Source organism: Nymphaea colorata, chromosome 13 (genome assembly GCF_008831285.2).
Source record: "Nymphaea colorata isolate Beijing-Zhang1983 chromosome 13, ASM883128v2, whole genome shotgun sequence".
NCBI lineage: Eukaryota > Viridiplantae > Streptophyta > Magnoliopsida > Nymphaeales > Nymphaeaceae > Nymphaea > Nymphaea colorata.
Genome location: NC_045150.1, coordinates 2,113,215 through 2,136,830, shown reverse-complemented (window position 1 = coordinate 2,136,830; position 23,616 = coordinate 2,113,215). Strand labels below are relative to the sequence as shown.

The 23,616-nt window shown below is 38.3% G+C and overlaps 2 protein-coding genes across 5 annotated transcripts; both read right to left on the bottom strand.

Annotated features, from left to right (window-relative positions):
* Positions 1-593: 593 nt before the first annotated feature.
* LOC116266956 (NAC domain-containing protein 78-like) lies at positions 594-11,175 on the bottom strand. Of its 4 annotated transcripts, XR_007575178.1 has the most exons (9): positions 11,043-11,175; positions 8,063-8,149; positions 7,257-7,805; positions 6,849-7,123; positions 3,515-3,913; positions 3,030-3,425; positions 2,804-2,912; positions 1,474-1,828; positions 1,161-1,298 (listed from the first exon to the last, which is right to left on the bottom strand). XR_007575178.1 is itself a non-coding variant. In XM_050081242.1 (8 exons), exons 3-8 carry the CDS (start codon positions 7,411-7,413, stop codon positions 871-873), a joined length of 1,764 nt encoding a protein of 587 aa, XP_049937199.1. In that variant the 5' UTR covers positions 7,414-7,805; positions 8,063-8,149; positions 11,043-11,173; the 3' UTR covers positions 594-870. The 4 variants fall into 4 exon arrangements, 3 of the variants coding, with proteins under 3 accessions (XP_049937199.1, XP_049937201.1, XP_049937200.1); XM_050081242.1 differs by lacking the exon at positions 1,474-1,828 and having other exon boundaries at positions 594-1,298; positions 11,043-11,173; XM_050081244.1 differs by lacking the exon at positions 1,474-1,828 and having other exon boundaries at positions 594-1,298; positions 7,257-7,388; positions 11,043-11,172.
* A 919-nt stretch (positions 11,176-12,094) lies between these two features.
* On the bottom strand, positions 12,095-21,649 carry LOC116267307 (endoglucanase 25-like). The gene is made up of 6 exons (XM_031648984.2): positions 20,473-21,649; positions 18,545-18,852; positions 17,904-18,362; positions 17,068-17,203; positions 16,768-16,940; positions 12,095-12,782 (listed from the first exon to the last, which is right to left on the bottom strand). Exons 1-6 carry the CDS (start codon positions 20,849-20,851, stop codon positions 12,378-12,380), a joined length of 1,860 nt encoding a protein of 619 aa, XP_031504844.1. The 5' UTR covers positions 20,852-21,649; the 3' UTR covers positions 12,095-12,377.
* Positions 21,650-23,616: the final 1,967 nt, after the last annotated feature.

The following is a 23,616-nucleotide window of genomic DNA, read 5'->3' as shown; positions in this document are numbered from 1 at the left end:
TTTTTTATTATTCCCCATTAGTGAATATTTTTATTCAGAAAGGGTAATCATGCAATTTAATGGATGATAATATTGAAAAAAAAAAAAGATCAGTCCACTTTTTCCGTTTCTCGGGTCGACTGGTATTTCTCTATTAGTTATTTTTTCTCTTTTCAAGCGGCATAGTAGAAATGGACAAGAGTGAAGTCTCATAAGAAAGCAGTTTAATGGATTATCATATTGAATAAAAAACTCAATCAAATTTTCTGTTCCGCTTGTCGACGGAAGTTCACTCTACACTTTTCTTTTGAAACCTATGTCGCTCTTGGTTCCGCTTTGGCGCTTTCCCTTTCTTCTGTATCTCCCAACTCCTTTTGAAAGATATAGCTACTCAACCGTCCAATAGAACTCTCCCTCTCAGAAGTTCACTCTGCACTTTTACTTTGATGGGTTCCTCTTCCTCCCCCTTTTATCTCCCAACCCTTTTGAAAGCTCATAGCTACTTAACCGTCCAATAGAACTCCTCTCTCTCTCTCTCTCTCTCTCTCTCTCTCTCTCTCTGCGACATTGATTTTTCAATATCTAGATAAAGTGCAGGTACAAGCAAGCAACTATGCAGAGCAAAGACCCGCATTAGCACTATGCTCTTGTACATCTGAATATACAGTACATGTACAGTACACGTAGGCAGAAAAGGAACACAAATTCACAGCAGATGGAATTTACATTGGACAACAACGATACGACCTAAGATGTTACAACTAACAAGGTTTTGAAAGCACCAGCGGTCAAATATATATGGGATCAATAAACAGGAAGCTGGTATGGCCATCCAAGGAACTGAACCTCCATCTAACTTGAGGGATCCGGGGGAACATGGCCATCCCAACTTCATCTAGCGAACATTAGCTTCCACGCATGCCTCGTGAATTTGAGGCCAAGTAAAATCAATAAAATCCACAACAGCACAGAAATGGAGCTCACTAAAAATACGAATAATAAACCCCTCCAAGACATGCCACTTCCCGTTTCCTTTCCTCCCTTCCTGGTTGGCTTCTTGAGATTCATCATGCGACAGCAATCGAAGCACTGTGAACCTCCTTCCACGACTCCAGTATGCTTGTTCATCACAGTTGACAGAAACGTACAATTGCATGTAGAAACATTACCCTTAAGTTTTCCTTCTTTGGAAAGAAGTGGATACTGAGCAGCAGAGGCAGGCCGAGCAGGAAAACAGTCCAATATACTTTCCAGTACCGAATGAAGCAGCCCACCATCAGAAAGATCATTAGTAACATCCCCATTTCCATGACCTTCACCTGGATGAAACAGGATAGGACAATATATGAACTAATGAACAATAAAACAAGAGCAGTGTAGCAGACCAAAATAACATGCTCCACGTTGTGGAATGTCTCATCGAGGCTACATGAGAAGTGAGTTAAATAGATCAACAGATATACTTGGTAGTCAAAACTCAAATAGCACCCATACCTTTTAGACTAGGCTGGGCCGATAGGTCATTCAACTCAAAGGGAAAAGGGGTTTTCAACTGGGCCGGGAACACAGGGAGCACCTAGCATGTCCAAAGTGAAGAATAGGAACTAAATCACACGGACATGTAACTTCACATCATGTATACCTGTTCTGGTATGTCATTTTCAGGACTCAGATACCTGGGGCCCAATGATTATAGCTTGGACTAGATCCAGGTCAGATCCAATTTCGACCTTTTTTTTTCTTAATGTCCTCTGTAAATGGTACCCTACGTCTCATTTCTTCTTCTCCCTGGACCCCTTCCTTCTCTCCATGATGCTGTCACACCTGCACCACTTGCAATGGCCAGCAACTGATCCCAACAATGTCCAGCAGTTCCCAAAATAACCGACAGAAACCATCAGCAAGGTGTCAAACAAGTTCATTGGTTCAATATTTTCTTTTAGATTTTTCTCCAACAAAGCAAGGTTTTAACATACTTTTTGTTGTTTCAAAAAGCTTCCAAGATATGGATAGTTTGGCCTTTTTTGGGGTTTCAAACCCTTTTTCTTATTTTCCTTTCTAAGGCACATGGTTCTTTTTGTTTAAAAGCTTTTATTTTTTCACAATGTTTGGTGTTCTTAAGGTATACCGCCAGCTTTTTTTAATTATTCATTTCCCTTTTCTTCTTTTGTTTCACTTGTTCTTTTCAATGCTTTTTTGTGATTCTATGCTTTTGCATTTCTTTATTTTCCATTTTGCACAGAATGATCTTTCCGTTACTGCTTTCTTTTACGTGCTAAGAGGTACGTTTCTTATCCAATTTCACTTTTTTTTTCCTCCATCATGGTCTACAAGCCATGAAAATAAAGGGTTTCCGATCTTTCTACAGCATCATATTCTACTGTGCAGGGCAAGGAGGTGGATGTAAAGATAGAGGAGCTAGCATTATGATCTTTTCATTGTTGGATTATGAACAATTTTTCCATTTTAATTGCAATGAATTACTGCATGAAATGATAAACTATATTACCTAAAATTGTTGGGGGACTGCAATGAATTATTAATGAAATTTATTTGAATTTTGTGGTCCATGATTATATATATATATATATATATATATATATATATATATATATATATATATATATATCCAGCCATAGATGCATACCCATAGTTTCTAAAATTTCTGCATCATACTGTCTGTATCCATACACACAGAGGCACCCATATTTGCATCTATGTGACTTAGAATAGGAGATACAGGGGCTAACAAGGATAATATATAATGTTTATATACAAGACAAAGACATCGTTGAAGAACCAGAACTGAAACAAATAATCATACCCCGTGAAAAATCCCATGCAGGAGCATCTCCCACTTCTTCTACCACATGACCCAATGATGCAGATGGTGCTTGGCTTATAATCTGATTGTGTGTCCCAGTACAACAATCCTAGAAGAAAATTTACATGGGAGTAGTTACAAGTTAAGCTCGCCTGCAAGATACATGCAGGAGAAAGAACTAAAAGAAATAAGCAATTCAAAATGACCTGCAAATAGCTAATCATACCTCTGCAATATATCCTGATGACAATTCGGCATCCAACATAGAAGATAAAATATTTTCAACCTGTGCAGATGTAGTTGTACCATTCAAATTAGAGGAAATAAGAGGTCCCTGTGGATCTTCGGATACACATGAAAGATTAGTGGATGTCTGAAGCATGGAAGAACCCTCATCCAAGGGAGGCTTGAGATCATTGACTTCAAGAAAACATCCTTCCTTGATGGCATCAAACCACCGATACAACTTATGCCCTTCTACACCATTCAGGGAGTCCAAATTGTTTGCTGCATCAACCCGTCCAACATCCATCAGAGTGGTTATGTCTTCCAAGCCAGAATAAATATCTGACACAATAGATGAAGCATTTGCTGAAGCATTTCCAACAGGACCATTCAAACTCTGCAAATAAAAAAATTTATACAGCATTACAAATCGTGAACAAAAAATTTAAAGAAATTATTTTTCCAGCATCCTCGATAAGATATTACCTCCTCACCACCAACATTATCTTTAGAAGAAGGCTGCCCATCATGACAGCTAGGTGCAACCGAATTGTCACCCTCAACAGCAAATTTGTGCAGTACTTTTTCAATGCCATCAGATTTCATAGAAGTATTCTCTTGAGAAGCAAGCACATCCCCAGAAGCAAAGGAGAAATTGGAATCTTTAGGCACTCCCGATGAGAAATTGCCCTCATTCATGGAAGAAGAAGGATGCTCAATAACTTGGGCAAAGGGAATCTTCTGATCCTTTGAACCGCAAAGTTCAGTTGAATTCTCCACAAAGTCTTTGCTCCACTCCTCATCTTCAAAAGGGGCTCCATATTGTTCACCATTTCTTGGGCCAACACCACCCTTTTCTTTTACCCGGCAAAGTACAAAAGCATCCTGGAACATGAACAAATTTAAGTTGATTTATCAAGATATTAGTATCCTCCTGTTGCCAAGGAAATTTTATGCAGCCAGCAGTAGAAAGTCACTCTTAAATATGGGCCTGACTTGGATATAATACAAAAATGGGCTTCCTGATTTTTATTTTCCTTATACGGCCTCATTTTTAATGGGCACTGCTAAAGAGCCCATTGGACCACTACAACAATTATACATCCAAACAAAACAATTCTATAAGTTCATATCATTTCCACAAATACTTTTCTTGGGTATTAATTGAGAAGTTTGTAAATCTCAAAAATCTGAGGAATTTAAAAAATAAAAAACGAGCATTTTTTTATTATGAAAATTTGAATTTACTACTAATTTTCAAAAAACCTAGTCAACCTTCAAAATATTATTAAAATGTTTTGAACATTGAAATATTTTAAAAATTCTGGGAATGAAAAGGAAAATACATTTTAATATTTGTCAAAACATAACAAATTTTTCCATTTTGCATTTGTCTTCATTTACCTAGTTTTTCACATTTTTAACAAAAAGTTGTGACAATGGTAAATAAATTAAAATAAAAACTGCTCATAATCCACAGTCAAAAGATCATCACGATCATAGCCCCACATTTTTATTCAACAGATATCGGATCAACCTGAAACAGTGAATTCAATTAACAAATCAGATTATTAGGCATGATGTCTTCCATAATACATTCATACGAAATATTGCACACCATTTTCTTTCACTTTTCAGTATATGCACAATCTTCCTTCAACAGGATCAACAAAAACAACTCTCTGAAACCCATTGCACAAGCAGAAATGAGAAACATCCTAAGTCACATGGGGTGCAGGTACAGGTACCGAGATGCAGGTACAGCACGGCAACTTTAGAAAATGTAGGTACAGGGGTGTTGCAGGGTATTTTATCTAAATATGCAAAATACCACTAACATTCAAAAGTAAAGCAACATTGAAATAAACAAGTAATATAAATAGAAAAAAGGTACATGTTAATGGCCAATAACTCTCAAACACAAAATGAAAATTGAGCTAGAAACAAGTTAAATCAAGTAAAAGAAAGCAGCTCAGATCATTTTTTAATCCAAGAAATAACCAGTGTGTCCAGGTACCCATTTTTCTGTGTCAGTACAGCAGCACTAGTGCAGGGACATTAGTGAAGTACCCAAGTGACTTGGGAAACATGTATCTTTCTGATTGCTATTCAAACAGAATAAGAATAGGGATTTAAAAAGGAAAAAAAAAGAGCAAACAATCCCCAACTCTAAAACTTGACAACTAAAAACTCATTAAATCAGACAGGGATGGAGGAAAACATTAAAAATAAACATTTAAGTAAAAAAATAAAGAAAAACTGTTGTATGAAGCAGGCTGCCAAAGGCTGGTACATGTGAGAGAAAGAAAACAGGAAGAAGAAGTTGCATTGGAGATTTAAGATTTAGAAACATCATCTTAGTTTTGACCATGATCCAAATTGAGGTGCATCTGAAAGGCTGATACCACAGAAGTACCTAAGTTCCCATGACTACATGGGTAAATGCCATGAGCTTGAACCAAGCACCCACGTAACAGCCCTCATTAAATCATGATATGTTGAAAGATGTGAAGATTCACCATTTCTAACATTGTCTATTCAAGTCAAGCTTCCTAGACTTTTTATGTAAAGGGGAAAAAAAAGGCTACGCTGTTTATTTCTTTACCATAATCACAGTTTAGTTATAGTTAAAAAGACACCAACACAGGTGATGAGCAGCTAGTAAGAGGGGATGTGAATGCTGTCAGGTTGAAGAAAGCCATAACCCTGCCATTCTGTTTGGCTAAGCTTTCTCATGGTGTTTGTAACATAAAGCTTGGTGGACAGGTTTATGCTCATTATTGAAAAAACAAAATAATAGAGTTAAAGGACAACGGTAAGGTATCAGATACTGACGCCCTCATCAGGAACAAAAAGAAGCATACTGCCCACTCTTGGGAATTGGGATTATGGCCACTCTTGAGATTATGGCCAAAAGGTGGTTACCTAAGTGAAAATTCTCTACTACAAAAGACAGCTATGAGCTATGAAACATTAACAGCATCTATAGAAATACAAAGGCAGATAATGTAAATTGGCACCACAAGAACAACTTTGCTCGCCATTCCTAGTTGGAAGAACTTTGCTAGCCACTCCTAGAATTTATGGCTTGATGATTAGATAATCAGAGTTGCAATTAGGAGTCTCGGGTTTGAAACATTGCATTTACCACAAATATCAGCTATAATTTCAAAATATTGCAATAAAATTGCTCAAAAAATAAACAAATGCAAATTCAATATATGTTGAAAATATCATCCATTTTAATTTCTAAAACATCTTCGTGAGTTTCTTTTTAAATGAATCTACTATGGCTTTTATTTCTTTTAACATTTTAATAATTATTTTGAATTCCTACTAATGTTCTTTTAAGAAAAATCAGGGATTCAAAATTTCACAACTTTTTTATGCATCCTTAAATTTTTTGAACGCTTCAAGATTTTTCAAAAAAAAAGAACCCAATAAAAACCTGACAGGTATGTTTACAACTATGGTTTGAAAACTCCAACATTCCTGGAGTAGATGAACATAGAAAATGAAATATTGGCTTTTGATTTTGGCAATAAGCTAAAGCCAACTGCCAAAGTGTCGAGTAATTATTTTTGAAGGCTAACCTCGATAGGCATCTCAGGACAGAGTACTAGCATAATTAACGCTGATTTTACCTTCTTTTCCATTTTCTTAGATAAACCAAACCCTGCTTGAACAAGGAAACAGTCAAATGATATCGAGGTCTGAACCCATAGCCAATCCAGATATCCTATTGCTGACCCAGCCGTATGGAAAGTAGAACCTTTAATAAGTTTGCCTTAGACAAGACAAAGATGCAAGAAAATTTTACCTGAATGGTTTCCTCTGTTATACTTTTATCTTGAAGCCTGTATTCATGCATGACCCAATTGGTTCTCTCGCCATGTGGAGGTTTTCCAATGTAGAAAACCAACGTCCTTTTCATCCCTACCAATTGATGATTATTATAAATTGGTCTATCCTTCCCAGTGGTTTTCCAGTACCCAATTTCAGTTGACCTGTTCATTCGAGGACCATTTGCATATTTTTTATCTCTTGGGCAGTAGAAATACCATTCAAGATCTCCACTCTGAAGGCATGATTTTCCTGCACCATTTGCATTCAACATATCAACTACCGATTTCATGTTTGCAATCACAAACACCAAAATGGCAATAGAATAGAAAAAAGCAACAAAATGAGGATCTGTAGTTGACCATGAAGGAAAAAAGACCAGTACCTGGAAGATCCCAAGGAGAAAACTTGTAAATGTCAAGCTCACAAATAACATCAGGTTTAATCAACCTCCCACAAACCTTCCTCTTCAAGTAGAAGCAGAGTAACTCCGCGTCCGTTGGATGAAATCGGAAACCTGGAAGCCATGGTAATTTTGCCATAAAAAATTGAGTATAGCCCTTCGATCACCAAGCTTATGGGAGATATCTGACACCAAATGCTTTTTGCCTTTGCACAAATTAGGTTAACAAATATAATCCTGGCAGGATTGGTTTTTGGCGTTGCATATCCCTTTTTTCACCGGCCAACTGCTATTTGTGTTGGCAAATGCTGAATCGTATACTTACAAGCATCTTGATGGGCTTCAGTAAACTAATACACAAAAGTTACATCAAATATAAGAATGTCCTGAATGCCAGTGCCAAACCAATGCCAACAGGCAGAGCATTGGCACCACCTGCGGCAGCCTCTGTAGCTCAAATAACAGCTATATCTCAAAAGAAGCCACTGATGCTCATTATTCAGGCTTACAGACATCGACAAAGATAAGACCCTGCTCATAATTAACACATACAGATTTCAGGACAAAGCTTTTGAACAAAAAAATTGATATCAGAATAAAGCTGGGACAGCACAAAAGCCGATCAAAGTCAGTATGGTAACATTCTTGGAAACCAACTGAACAAGAATGAAAAAGAAATAAAAGGGACTTAATCCAGTAACAAGTTGCAAGTAACGGAACCAATCACATGCAAGAATAAAATAACTAGAAAAAAAAATAATTGTGGAATTTACAGCTAATCTCCTAACCTGAGGAACAGTTCTATGCTTCAACAAATAACACCATAACCAACAAGCCGCATTAGATGCAACCACAGAGATATCTGGAGTTTCAGTCTGTCATGAAGGAAACAAAGTAACTTTCGAATTATTAAACAATCCAGAGAAGCAACCCCCCGCCCGCCAACAAATAATACCAAACGTGAAAACAGGAAGAAAATAAGGATCATATCCCAAAGCAAACTAATGTCCCAAGAGAAAACAACCAACTAGCAAATTAGCCACAAGCCAATGATGAACAATTACGACTTAGCAGGATCCATAAAAAGTATAAACTACATAGCGAGAGAGAAAACTGGATCCATAATAAATTCTTACATCAACATCAACCAAGACACAAGAAAAGAAACTATCCCTGCAAATGCTCCAGAGAAACTTCTACATTTTCACTGAATGCTAGCAGGAATTTGTGTCAGGCAAAAACAGCACAAAAGAAACAAAGTTGAACTGTATAAACTATAAATGCTCAGAACCCTGTCTTCAGCTTTTGCACTTGAATCAGAAACTATGTAGTTAAAAGCATGCCACAACCAGCTTTTATATATATATATATATATATAGAGAGAGAGAGAGAGAGAGAGTTTTTACGTATATTATTAAAAGCCCTAACAGTCTAGGACTCTAGGCAATAAGTTGAGCCTACAGCCTAAGCAGGACCAAATGAATTAAGCCGTCGACAAATGCAATATCAACTGTAAAAATTAACCATGAAACCGAAGCAATTCCCTATTTAAAAGTTATGATTATCAACTAATAACAACGACACAATTAAAATGCATGGAACCACTAAAACCTTTATATTTCCTAACATGACGATAAATATAACTAGAAGCTTGAAATATCAAATTCAATGAAGTTGCACGATTAAAATTTATCTATTATAGAACATAACAAAGTAAGCTTACAATTTAGTATTAATGTTTTTCTTGTAATAGAGCATACAAAATCTTTTAATTTAGTAATTACCAATTATTAAATTTCTAACTCTGGCTTCTAAAGATTTGAATTACTAAGTGAATTAAGGGAAAGGAAGCAGAATCCCAACATAATTTGAAGTTTAGAACTTCTATTTTCTCATTACTTGTCGTAAAACTGTCTTCTATAATGATTTTAATAAAAAAGAACAACAATTTATATATATATATATATATATATATATATATATATATATATATATATATATATCTTTTGCGTGTGTGTGTGTGTGCGCGCACGCACACGACATTGAATATCAAAAGGAATGGGAAAAGAAATCTGATCCAAACCTACCTCAAAAGATAGAAGAAAGAAATGGAAGGAAGGGAAGAGAAGACAAAAGAAAAAAGTTTAGGCTATTGAGTGCCTGGGGATGGCTTTGTAATTTTCAAGTGTTAAGTCACCTAGGAACAGCTAGCCTACATGATCAGCCAACCCTAGGCATGCTATTTTCAACATAAGTTCTTACCCATAACACTTAGTTATCTTTTGATACATCAGTGATGGTGAGTGATTCGCCAAATCCCCACCTCACATTCTTTTTGTTCTTCCATTTTTTCCTCGTTATGCCTTGTTTTTCTTCTTCTGCTGCTTCTTTGTTCTCCAATTCCTTGTCCTTCTTTTTTCCTTTTTTTTTCTTTTTTTCCTATTTAGTGCTCATTGCAGACCAACTAGGTCTTTTTCAAGGTCCACTTCTTTCATTTTTTTTCCCATTTAGTGCTCATTGCAGACCAACTAGGTCTTTTTCAAGGTCCACTTCTTTCCTTTTTTTTCCCATTTAGTGCTCATTGCAGACCAACTAGGTCTTTTCAAGGTCCACCACCTAGAGCCACACAGAGCTTTCTGAAGAATACTTTCACAAGAAGAGAATAAACCTCAAAAAAGATCTCATAAAAACTAATCACCTGAATCAACATTAGAGAGAGTGAATTTTCCAAAGAAATGAATGAATCACCTCGGACTAAAAATTCAACAAATTTAAACAAAAGAAAGGGACATGCGCTCCAAAATCCAAAAAATAACTACTATCTTTCCAAAACTACAGTGACAAAACAAGATGGATAAAGAACCTAAATTTCAACATCATAAACGCCTCCATGAATCTTCAACAGAGAAAACATAGAGTGAGGCTCCAAACCAAATCTCAGGACATAACCAGAAGGCAAACAGAAACCCTATTACAGCAAGCCGCTTCAAATCACACAAAGAAATCACCCATTAAAGCGGAACCAATGTACAAAGGAAAAAAGAAAAACAAAAAAACAAAAGGTCCAACTGTTCGGACCGTTGAAAGTTCAACAAGCTCAGCAGCAACAACAACGACAAAAAATAAAGCAGACAAAAAGAATAAAATTTCGAAAAAGAGATAGAAAATTGTAAAATATAGGTATAGAAACCAACTAAATCATGAAACAAACAAAACAAACGACATCAGAAAAACATAAAAGCTGCAAAGAGAGAAAGATACAGAAAGGCCAATATCGGCACAGCGAACTCCTATGATACAAAAATCAGAGACATTGAGACTCAAAAATCAAGCTCCCAGAAATGGAAAAAAATAAAAGACAAATAAAGAACGAAACATATGCACGAAAAAGAAGCTCATCACGAGGCACAAATTGAACACCCTGCATCCCGAAAAGCCGAACGCATAAAAAGAATACCATCTCTGCGAATTCTTGAACCCACCTTGACATGCAAATGGGAGTCACGCAACAACGTCACGAAACTAAAGCAGCTAAAAGGAATCGCAAGACCTCCACAGATACTCAAGAGGAAAGGGGAGAAACCCTAGATTGCCTTTTTTTTTCCGGAAAACGACAATTCCAAAAATCAATCCAGGAAGAGAAACATCAGCAAGGAAAAACCAGTAATCTACACTGAAAAGAAAAGAAGAAATCAAACAAAGGAACAAGGCAAACTATATTTTCATATGATCATGCATAAACAAATACACATTTCTTCTCACAATTACCTCCACGAGCACCCAAAGAAGCCTCCACAGAGAGAGAGAGAGAGCACACTCGAGTCCAGGAGAACACGTAGAGCGACGAACGCGGAAAGTCATCGCCCTTTTTATGCAGGGGAAAACAAAAGGTGACCAACCTATCGGATTTTTTTCTTAAAGGTTAAAATGTAACAAAACGTGCCGCACCTGCGCCGATACTTTCTAAAAAAAAGGTAAAATATCGCGATATTTACCACTCCCCGCTATTTTTAACGCGGTGGCGGGAAGAAGCTTCCGTCGCACGCTCCACTTTGCCCGCCCTTTCTCTCTCTTTTCTTTTCCGAGTGATCTTTTTATAATTCGATTGTTATCACTTTAACGTCACTTTCGAGTGAAGGAAACTGTACTTGTTCGTTCGTGTTTGCGTTCAGATCCAGATGCGAATGAGATCCGGTATTCAATTTTGGATCCGATTTAGAAAGATCTGATCAACTGGAGATCCAAGATTGGTACAAGTGAGCGGATATTGATTCAGATTTGGACGCAAAACTGAACATTGAACAGGAATTCTAATCATTGACTGGAGGATCTAAGGACGGTTTCAGACTTTATGGTATTAAATTTCACGGGATTTTATGTAGTTGGATTGAGATTCATACTCATATTCGAACCTTATTTTTTAAACCAAATTCAGATCTGACTAGGATAAGAACTGGAATTTTTTGTTGGACCCCAAATGCATATAAGACTCGAATCTTATTTGGTTATGAAACTTCACACCAAATCTAAATTTGATTAGCAATCATGTCCAGACTTCATTACCAGATCTAACTAAATAGAATCAATATTCAACCCAGAAGGTGATAAGATATACCGTATCCAAACTAATGCTGCAAGACTTACCTGTGCTCTTAATTACATTTAAAAGTTAAACTTTTTTTTATTAATATAACTAAATCTTGAAGTATCATTTTGGAATTTTTCTCGTTTTTTTTTATGAATTAAAATAGAAAAAACTCATAACACACCAAATGGATTCCGAGTCTCTACAATGCCAACAAGAGTTATAGGCTTCAATATTCACTACAGCAACACAATGCCAAAAGCAATTCCCTTGGGCACAAGTGGTTAAACGGTTAATACATCAGTATGTCAGCTTGAGATCAAAAACACAAGCAATCAATCAATACAACAGAACATATGCTACAAAAGAACACAAGGTTGTGAACTTCCCCAGAACTTCCCCAAGTTGGATTTGTTCTCTGGAGGGTCAACTAAGGTTACAAACAAAAGTTTTCAGCAACAGAAGCATTATAACAGTAGCGTACAGCTTAGCAGAGCCAGTGGGAGCCAGAGCTTCTCTCAAGGCTTCCAAGGTGCAGGAGGTGGCGGTGTAGTAGCACTCAGCGGAGGAACTGCAGAGAATATTGTGTTCTTGTCGATTCCATAAGCATTCTCCTGTGCAGACAGAGAGATCAGTGCAGCAACCAGCCCAGCATTGCCAGCGAGAGTCGGCTCTGTGTAGTTGGCATTGGTGCGAACATCATGGAAGGCGTCATGCCTATCAGGTCCACTAACCATGGCACCAACTATTGTGTGCGGGTTGGGCTTCGGACTGTAGAGCCACTTCCGTCCACCTTTGCAGTTATACCTGGTCCTGTCCTTGGGTATCGATGCGCCCCGATGATGAACATGTTTGGGATAATGATTGCCAAAACCAACAACATAGCTCATCTTCCTGGGGTTTTTGCCAAGAATGTAATCAATCTGCAGAAACAAGGATGAAAAATTTATAAGTAATCAACCAAATGGAGACAGTGTTGTTTGAGCTTGGTCAGCAAATCAGTTAAGCAATAGAGCTGTCGAACTATATCTTAGCATGATTACCAACCACCCTAAGTATTAAGCAACTGGATATATGAAAGGGCCAGCCCAATTCATGTCTTCAGTCAAGGACCCAGGCCATCTGGAAAAAATTGAATGTGTATTGAAAGGCATATTGATCACATTGGTACTGCTTAGGCAAGTTGAAACCTTTGAGCTCAAATTCAGGCAGATTCAGTCCCCCACCAACCAGATAACTGCCTAAATAAATTCTGTTTCCTTGGATTAGTTAAAAATTCCACAGGAGAAAGTCTGGTTATGATAATTGGCAACTTTGTCACTAGAGAAAGATCATTAGTGCAACTTCTCTGGCCTATTTACTTTTTAACATGCTTTGTAACAAAGCAACCATATGCTAGTATCTAATTCTCTCGGAACCTTTTTGTGCTACATGGAATCAACATCCAAAAATATAGGAGACATGAACCTATAACCAAAACACAGGGCACACAATCCTTGGAAGCAGGTCATGACTAATTCTGTCAGCTACTCTTTCTAATAGTGAAAATGCGTATGCATGTAGAGTGTAGAAAAATGCAACTGTCTTTGGGATGAGAGCGAGTTTTGCGTGTCACCCTGTGTACATAACGAGTGTACGCCGGGGAGTGAACCCTATTACCCATATATGAACTTTCAATATTGACCTTTGTGAATTTCTCAATATACATATTTACTTCAATGTCCTAACATTGCACGGACACAACCAGACATTACTTCACACAATGGACGACAGTGCAAGAGAAAAAAAAAAAGAGAGGGAGAGAGAGAGAGAGGTTCCCATTGAAAGAAGAAAGTTGAGCGGAGGTTGTCGGTGAAGAAAGCTTGGCCTCGAAGCAGAAATGACAAAAATGTTATCAAAAGGAAAGGACGGTGAGTTCATAACAATGACACTATACTTTCTTGTTTGTCACGTTAAATGATAAAAGCAATAGCTTTTGCAGGAGTTTTTTTTTTTTTTTCAAACGGATGGACATTCGAAGAAGTCGAACAACACTTCCAGAGAATGTGAAGGTGAAGGCAGAGCGCAAAAAGAAGAAAATGTCGGACGCAACAGAGACAGTGTGTCATACAATGTTGATGCAACAGATACCGGTACGCCCCCTGGCAGACGAAAATTTTGTGTGTGTCGGTTAATCATCTACCAGGTGTCCTGCGGAAGTGAATCGGGAGCCGAATCGGCGCACGTCTAGATCCACAATGACTCAGTAGGTGGAGTCGATAGACAAGAATGCTCTGAGAGAGACAACAGGAATGATTGTGATAGTTTGTATGTTATGGCAGTGGTGACCAATATACCTCTCTAAGTGGCAAGAGGCGGTAAACTTCATCGGTGGGTGAGTGAGCAGAGAAAGTTGAGAGCAAGTTCTATATAACTCGCTTTGAAGATTTGCAGCAAAGGGAGGGGCTCTCTTGCAACTTCTCTTCCAACTACTGCCAGCTGCACGACGGCATCTCTAGTCCGTCCAAGAATCAATTTTCCTCAACAATCTCAAGTCTCAACTTCTCCACAATGGTCTTCTCGATCGTTTCCCGACCTCCTCCTCCTCATTTTTTTTCGCTTCATTCTCTTTCTCTACCTCTGCCAAAACGGCACCTTCAAGTGCCTTGCCCTCTACTGCAACGGTGCCCTACCCTCTATCGGTGCTGCAGACTGATCGTCCACAGCTATGGATCCATCTCAGACCAAGTTCTTTGTGTTTAGTTCAACGTGTTGTTCAACTTCACACTAAAAAATGTCTTACAACAGTGGATCAGTGTGGAATTCTTTCACAAGGCTTGACAAACTAAACATAGTCGATCTACAAAGAGCAAAAAAAACATGAGATAATGTCTAGGTAGTGCATGACATAACGATGGGGTATGAGACAACAAAAGGGGGATGGACAGACCAAATAACACATCTAAGGTAACGAAATGGGTAAAGGATAACAAAGGGTATATAGAGTAAGAGATAAACAGAGGGATATGAGATAAGAACGCATGTATAGAGTATGAAAAAAACAAAAGGATATGAGATAACAACGTGCATATAGAGTAGGAGACAAACAAATAGATTCAAGATAACATGTTTATATACGACATAAACAAATGATACGAGATAACAACGCGTGTATAGAGTAGGAGATAAACGAATATGAGATAATGAGATAACTCGTGTATAGAGTAGGAGATAAACTAGTGGATATGAGATACTGAGATAACAAAAAGGCAGCGGGGGGTTTAAGTTAACAAAAGGGGTGTAAGATGGCAAAGCGTCTTTTTATAAAGTGAGGTATAAGCACATTGGTAGGACGGTCCCTAAGGCGCTGCAAACATCGTCGGCCTCGTCCCTCAGCGGGCTCCTAGGCTGGCCCGTATCACACATACATATGTGATAATGAGATAACAAAACGAGAGGGAACAAATAACTCGTTTAAGATAATGAAAAGGCATAAGATAACAACGCATGTATAGCATATGACATAAACAAAGGGATATGAGATAACAAAATGGGATGGACCAAATAATGCGTCAAGGTCAAGTTATAACGCATTCTACAACGTCTGAGCTAACTAAAAGTGTGGGACCAACCTGGATGAAGCCTTCTAAATCTGTCACAGTCGATGCTTTCTCCAGTCAATGGACTCTGCTCATTTGGCTACGAACCTTTGCCACCTCTGCTCACTCCGACAGACAACCTTTCACTTGCTCTAACCAATGTCCTTCCACTCCCTCTTCCTTGACGACAACACGCTCCCCCTTTCTTGACGACTCCCCTTGCTGGCTTGCTCCGACCAACAATCTTCTACTTCATCTTCCTTGACGACAAAAACTACTCCCTTTGGTGTGAACCTTCGAAGCGGGTCATACAGAACTCGCTCAATCGCCAGTGCTTGCTCGCTCACCGATGAAGTTTACTGTCTCCACTCGCTCTGTTCAAAGAACGACCTTAAATCCCAAAGGGGCATAGTTTTTCATCACCACCTTAACGTACGGGCTATCGCAATTGTTCCCTCTGTCCCTTTCTAGCCATTCTTGTCTATCGACTTCACCCACCGGTTCACCATGGGGGTGTAGCGGGACCAACCTAGATGAAGCCTTCTAAATCTGTCACAGTCAATACTTTCTTCGATCGGTGGACTCTGCTCATTCAGCTACAATCCTTTGCCGCCTCTCTATCACTCTGATCGACGACCTTTCACTTGCTCTTCTTTCCACTCCCTCTTCCTTGACGACGACAACAATCTCCCTCTTTCTTGACAACTCCCCTTGCTCCAGCTGACAACCCTCTGCTCGATCTTCCTTGACGGCAAAAACCGCTCCCTTTGTTGTGAACCTTCAAAGCGGGTTATACAAAACTCGCTCTCAACCGCCTCTGCTTGCTCGCTGACCGATGAAGTTTACCGCCTCCACTCGCTCTGTTCAAAAAACAATTTTACATCTCAGAGGGGCATATTTTTTCATCGCCGCCTTAACGTACGGGCTATCGCAATCATTCCCTCTGTCCCTTTTGGGCCATTCTTGTCTATCGACTCCACCCACCGGTTTACCATGGGGGCTTATATAACCCGCTTCGCTTTGGATTGAGTTTATAGTAAGACGTGTATTTGGTAGTTAAATATGACCATTTTTGCAGAGTTCCAGCAGACATGACATCACGTGGCACATGATGAATGGCATTCCCATTCAGATGTACATACAATGTCATATTTGATAAAGAAAACCTAATAGTTTACTAATAAAATTTTTTGCAACTTCTAAGATTTTGATAAATCTAATAAACTGAACCAACCAAATAAACTAAATAATGGCATCATAAATGTCTATGAACCTGTGATTTATGTTTGTCATGCTAACAGAGATAGATATCAAAAGTAATAAATGGCACCTGTGATCTTGCAAACTTCCGTAGGACATCTGTAGAAAAGAAGTTGGGACCACAGTACCAGCCTGGAGTATCCGCTGCATCAAGGTAATCACTGTAAACTGAAGCAAGGAAGGCTGCATTAACAACATAGGGAAGAGGCTGTGGCCTGCCATGGTTCAGCTGAATCAGACCTCCTGCAACAATGTCTCCCATCAATTTTAAGACCATACACCAACTTTCACATGGAATAAAAAAAATGCATATATTGCCCTTCTAAGTTTTTGTATGATGAATATTTATAAAAGAAGATAAAATACATGCCTTTAGTCCAGTTGAAGCTATTGAACATCGGCAGATATGAACACATGATGATATTTGTCTGGTTGTGGTAAGTCCTCAACATCTCTTCATATGGATAGCCAGGACTTAGGAGTAGCCTTAACCTAGTTAACAAGACCTGCAGGGGAAGGAGGAAAAAGCAAGCCATAGTCTTAAGTTTTGCACTATTTGCTTTTTGCAAAGCATAGGCTTGAATATTAAAAGACTGATCAACGGGTGACCTCATCAACAGATTATAAGAGTAAAATAAAAGGACCATTACAAAATGCATCACAAATATTGTGAGCCCCTATTTTACACGCTTACATTGCTACATGAAGTTTTTTTCACAAACGCACAATATGGGGATAACATGAAATTAAAAAACATGCCTACCCCAAGGAAGAGTCAACTTGTGAGTTTACATGAAATGACTTTAAAATGTCATGTATCTATCATATTGTGAACGAATTGTGTTCAATATACATAGAATTACATACTACCTTGCATCCTAGTTCATAGGCCTTTTCAACATGCTTTGACTAATTGTGCTTAAACATATCATTGATGGCTGTCCTCCCCCACTTTGCTTACACTCCCAGAAGGCGAAAGGTATAACAATTTTGGGATAACCAGACCTTATACAACTTGTAAAGCATCTCATTTACACTATTTATTGGCAATCAAAACACCAATATTTCACTTAAAGTTATATACAGCTATAATAAACCTGACATGATACAGGGCTGATCATTTGATATGCCTATGACATTGTTGACCTCCAACATAGATCTCATGCATGATCATGGAATGAGGATGAGGGTGATGTGCAGTTTTACCTGTGCACCAGGAAGTTTGTTATTCCAACTAAGAACACCATAATCAGGGCCACCAGAAAATGCTCCAGCATGTGTAGCAATGCCTGTGGTGGTGGCTAATTGAAGGTAAGAAACATTTCCAGTTGCATAGTACATCCATGCAGCACCCCATACATACTCATCATAATAACCAGTGGAATTATAAAAGTGTGAAGGGTCAGTATCTCCTTGACTGTATCGGCCTCTTTGATCTCTAGAGAATTTAAACAATGTTCGGGCACCATGGACAAGTTTCTTGGAATACTTCTCATTGCCTTTGAAAACAATAGATGCAGCAGCCAGAGCTGCAGCCATCTCGGCAGCCAGGTCAGAGCACCCATGGCACTGGTATACAGGCCGTGGGTAGTTGATATCCTCTGGCCTCATCCAACAGTAAATGTCATTAGGATTAGGACCCTTTGAAGTGTCTCCAGCACCAACCTGGGCATGATTCATGAGCAAACTCAATAAGTATCCCAAGAAACAACAGACAAAAGAATATGACCACACATTTATCAACATCCAGAAATTTTTGAAAAAAATAGTACCTTGATAAATGAGAATAAGTAGCAAAGAAATTACATTACAGTAAAATTAACCAGCAACATGGTACACGAACTCACCTGAGCAGCAATAACATCTATAGTATCTGCAGAAGAGTTAAAAGTCTTGAGAAGATAATCTGTTCCCCATTTGATCAACTCCTTAACATGATCAAGTTCACCAGCAGCTTCATACTTTGCTCTGTACTCAATCACACTCCAGCTCAGCATTGTCAAGGCAAATGATTGTGGAAAGTTGAATTTGATTGCATCTCCAGCATCATAAAAGCCTCCAACCAGATTCTTATGAAAAGAATCATCTGATAATCCATCTCTCATTCCAGAATTCCCTCTCCATGATACATTATTATGTTTGGGAAGTTTCCCAGCTATTATTTGAAGTTCAAAACATAGAGAAATGTGAGTGCTGGCTTGGGTAAAATTGTGGATAAAATTTCACAAAACATGGGGGTAACCATCTTGTGATTTTTAACAGAGAAGGCCTTGGCCAAACATAAGGGTCAATTTTGTACTTTTGTAGTGTATAGAGAAGGTTCACTTTCATCCATTTTTTTAGCAAGTACTATGTGAGTTTGAATCAAAAAATTTTATCACATCCTTTATCCAGGAAAATACATCAAAAAGAGAGGAAAAAAGAACATTTGATACCCAAAGTACTGAAAACTAGATAAGATTCATGAACATCAAGAACTTTGGTGGTATTTGACTACACCCGACCTCAGATCCAAAGGTGTGACCTTGTATCCATGGATTTAAGATCCTCAATATGCCTGAAATCCATACATTCAGGTCAAAAGAGGAAAAGGAAGGGAAGGGGGGGTCCTGGATTTTAGGATGCATGGATTGCAAATTTATGATGTACAAAATTCCCTCCAAAAGCAATAGACACATTGATCAACTCCACAATTCTCTTATTTTTCTGTTCGTGTGTGGAAAATTCTCACCATCAAGCACATGTTGGTAGGCCTCCAGTTGACAAAAGCTTTTAGATATCCTTTTGATGACCTAAGATCCGATCTGACCCTGAGACTCATCATATTTAAGTTTAGACTTCGGACCCCTGCCCATATTTAGATCAGAGATTTATCATATTTAAGTTCTATTCTTTTCTGTTCGTAGGCCTTCAGTTGATCAAAGCTTTTAGATATACTTTTGACGACCTCAGATCTGATCTGGCCTGATCTAAGACTCATCATATTTAAGTTTAGACTTCAGACCCCACCCCCATATTTAGATCAGAGATCTTGTCAATTTAAACTAAGAACAGTTTTGATCAAAATCAGATCATTGGATTTGAAATCCAAGGCACTCAACTTCACATTGAAAAGCCTCTTTTCCCATAGGAGAATACACCTGCTTGGACCAAAGACCCACACAATTAAAATAGGAAAAGGAACAACGTTCTAACAATCCGTGAAGGGGTTCATATCGGCTCTGCTTATTTAGTTTGGCCAACTTGTAAACAATACGAAGATGAGAAGACGTCATAAGCTGGATTTATTTTTCTTGATACGAAAGACCTGGGACATTTTAACCACCGATGTGGGACCAATGATTTATGGTTTTTCTTTTAAGTTAGGGAAGCAGACAATGTTCAATGTAATTTCAACATCTTGGTTTCTTTGGCTGCAGAAAATATAATTCTCCACCTTTTTAATCCCTGAAAAATTTCTTCCATTCGTGCAGGGTTGACCCAGGTGCACGGTATATATTGAAGAAAAAAAAGAGAAACAAAACAGGCCGACTTAGTGAATTTTACCAGTGTTTGATGGGTTATTCTACTTGGAAAATAAATTTCACTGAAGTAAAAATCACCCTGCCCACCAAACAACTCCTCATAAGAAAAATTTGAACCACGGACACCGAAAATATCCACATTTTGGAGATCAAAGGTGTTTATCCAACAGAATGAAGAACCAAATCACAAACTGCATTCCGAAAAGATTCAGTATAGAGGAACAAGAACATGCAATTGTAGAAACACTTACATTTCTGACCATTGAAGAACATGAGCGCCTTGTGGAGAGCCAGCGTATAGTTGTCCGGCGCAGGCGGAGGACGGTGGTGCCGCGGCAGCGTCTTCACAATGAGGGTGATGAATCCGGCGAGCAGAGCGCTGACGGCGATAGCCCCCACCATCCAGACGAAGAGCTTCTGGCTGACAAGCATGCAGCCGATATCCACGTACTTCTTCTTCTTCTTCTGCTCGCTGGGTCCGAGAAGCCAGCTCTGTTGAGTCTCGTCCAGCTGCCGCGAGAGGACGGCTCGGTCGTAGTCCTGCAGGTTCCGGCTCCGGTCGTCGTCCGTCGCCGAGTCTGCGTGAATCTCCAGGGGGCCTCCCCAGGGGTCTCTGCCATACATGCTCATTGTTTACCAGACGTTTCCGGCAATATGTGGCTAAAAACGAACCAAGTTTCTAAGCTTGTTCGATGCTTTCCTTATGACAATGCAGCCAAAACTCGATTTTTCCCGCTGAAGAAAGTTGATTTCTTAGTGGGGACGAAGGAACAGAGTGTTCTGTGGGCATTAGAAGGGGAAAAGGTGATGTCTTTCAGGATTTTCCGGCAAGAAAAAACGGGGTGTTCTGCAGCTTTCAAGTAAGGTTCTGATAAAAATGAGGATGGAGTTCAAGCAGGTCATCTGGTAGCAGAAAGAAAGGATTTTTAGGTGTCTCTTCGCTGTTTCCTCGACAGGTTAAAAAACCGAAAATATTCGTAACTTGTCTCTGTTTTCCGGCGAGAGAAGCACGGACTGGTACTGTGGTACAGTAATAGTCAAGATATTCCTCAGGAGGCAGTACCTAGAATAGCTTCTTTCACTGGCATGGGAATGCCGGAAAACTAGTTGGCTTGACGAGGCTGGAAATGGATGAACGGGCAGAGTTCAAGTTAGCAAGCAAAGCAACACACACTCCCTCTCTCAGATTTTGCTGTACTATTTGGCAAGCACAGGCCACATGCTTGTGCAATGCCGCAAACAGCTTCGTTTTCTAGCGGGGAAACGCCAGAAAAGAAAACTTGTAGTTGGCTGGAGGAGCACCTCAAAGAAATGAATACAGTGAACGGAGAAGGCAGAGTTCAAGAAGAGAAGAAGAGGGTAGAAGAAGAGAGTAGAAGCAAAGCAACTCTCTCTGTCTCTCTCCCTCTTCCTCTCCCTCTTCTCTGGTCTCTACCTTCCGTTTAATAATATATTACTTAGGTTTCCGTTGTCCCGTGAACGCACTGACCGAACTCTGGAGGGAAAAAGAAAGGAAGAATATTATATAGATTCCTGCTGCCGGGGTTTTACTTCAAAGGCAAGTCAGATTTATCTTATTGGCAGATATGTCCCTCTCCAAAGTTTATCCTTTCAGAAAAATTTTCTTTTTTGGACTTACCTTTTTCTTATAATTTAAAAACAGGTTATGTCTTTTACTTTTTCAATAACGCGCACGCTCTTGATGAAAACTATCCTTTACAATAAATCTCCGGTGACCTTTAACATAAAAACTTAACTGTAATGTATTTTTTCAGTATTATTTTGTATCTCTAATCTGTGCTCTTGCAGTTTTCAAGCGAACGGAAGTTTATTCTATGCCGTTATTTAATTGCATTTATGAAAAGCTAAGTTGCTGAAAACAAAAGGTTACGAGGTAGTTTTTCTAAATTATAAGCAAAAGGTAAGGCGAAATAATAAAAAGTTGGCTTCTTTCCTTTTTACGGTTTTCCTTTTGGGAGGGTTTTTCACTTTTCAGTTCAACGCTTTGGCTTAGTTCCGAACTTCCGAGACTTACCGCTGCGGCTCATTGTTCTATTTTGGACAAACTGTGAAAAAATCAATTTCTATTCCTATTTTCCTATTTTGGGCAAAATGTGAAAAAATGAATTCCTATTCCCATTTCTCTATTTTGAGCAAAATGTGAAAAAATCAAATTCTATTCCCATTTTCCTATTTTGGGAAAAATGTGAAAAAATCAATTTCTATTCCCATTTCTCTATTTTGGGCAAACTGTGAAAAAAACAATTTCTATTCCCATTTCCCTTTTATAACACAACAAATTTCTATTTTTTCATTTCTCCTTGCTATTTATACGGTTTTTCAATATACGAGCTGCAACTTTTAAGTAATATTTAAAAAATCATATTTCATGTTTTTAAAAAAGGTTGGGCCCCTCCGAGTTTAGAAATGGAATAACTGTCAACTATAAGTTACATCCTTGCAGTCGAGAGAAAGTGTCTCTAGAAATTGGAATAATGACGTGTCTGATACAATTGGAATAACTGCCACCTTAAATGTTTATTCACCAAATATATGTTAAATGTATATATGTTTTGGTTCTTTTATCCAAGCTTGTAAACCAATTTCTCAAGTTTGATTTAAAGGCCATTTTTAAAAAGATATAGACTAAATGCTACCTAAATCTTTACTTTTAGCATATTATGCCTAAAAGTTTTTTTTTTCACTAATATTTTGTATAAAACTGTACTTATTTGATTATGTGGAGAATGGCAATTTGAAGGTTCCATTCATTAGAACCGGCCAGCGTCCTCTATTAAGTTTTTACTAACTTCTTAACATATTTTATAATTTTTCATTGTGTTAATACATTTTCATTCACTATCGTTCAAACAAACATTTCAAATATTTTTTCACTGAATCGCGATTGATTCACCTGAATCGGTAAATTGGAATCGGCCGCGTCACCGATTCGGTTCATAAACCGGCTTTTGCAGCCCTCCTTAATTATGAGCCACAGCTAATCTTACTTTTTCGATATGATGGTTTCACTGTAAGGGCAGCTTTTTGATAGGTTTACAAAGGGAAAAAGTAAGCTTTTTCAAACCGTGAATCAAATAGTAAAAGTTGATTTATTTAGTGGAATTTGAATTTGCAGCTTTTACCTTTATTTTTCATTTTATATAAATTGGCCTTTTGTTTTTCATTATGACAATTTGCATTATGACCATTAATTATATCATTACATATTATTATCAGCTTTTCAACATCTTAACCCCCTAAAAAAATGCATGTTAATTCCCGAGGAAACAGAAATAATTAGACTATTTAATGACTTGTATGCTTGGGAAAGATATCCACATCTTAGTAAGAGTGGAAGGGAGATGGGAAACATAAACTAATTTGGTTACATATTC

Bases quoted from the DNA above. Each gene is read 5' to 3' on its own strand.
- LOC116266956 (XM_050081242.1), bottom strand. From the start codon at position 7,413: ATGGCAAAATTACCATGGCTTCCAGGTTTCCGATTTCATCCAACGGAC. The intron at 7,124-7,256 runs GTACTGGTCTTT...CAAATGGTGCAG, and splicing joins TTCTCCTTGGGATCTTCCAG to GAAAATCATGCCTTCAGAGT. The intron at 3,426-3,514 runs GTAATATCTTAT...TTTTATTTGCAG, and splicing joins ATAATGTTGGTGGTGAGGAG to AGTTTGAATGGTCCTGTTGG.
- LOC116267307 (XM_031648984.2), bottom strand. From the start codon at position 20,851: ATGAGCATGTATGGCAGAGACCCCTGGGGAGGCCCCCTGGAGATTCAC. The intron at 18,363-18,544 runs GTGAGTTCGTGT...AATCATGCCCAG, and splicing joins TAGATGTTATTGCTGCTCAG to GTTGGTGCTGGAGACACTTC. The intron at 17,204-17,903 runs GTAAAACTGCAC...CTTCCCCTGCAG, and splicing joins ACAAACTTCCTGGTGCACAG to GTCTTGTTAACTAGGTTAAG.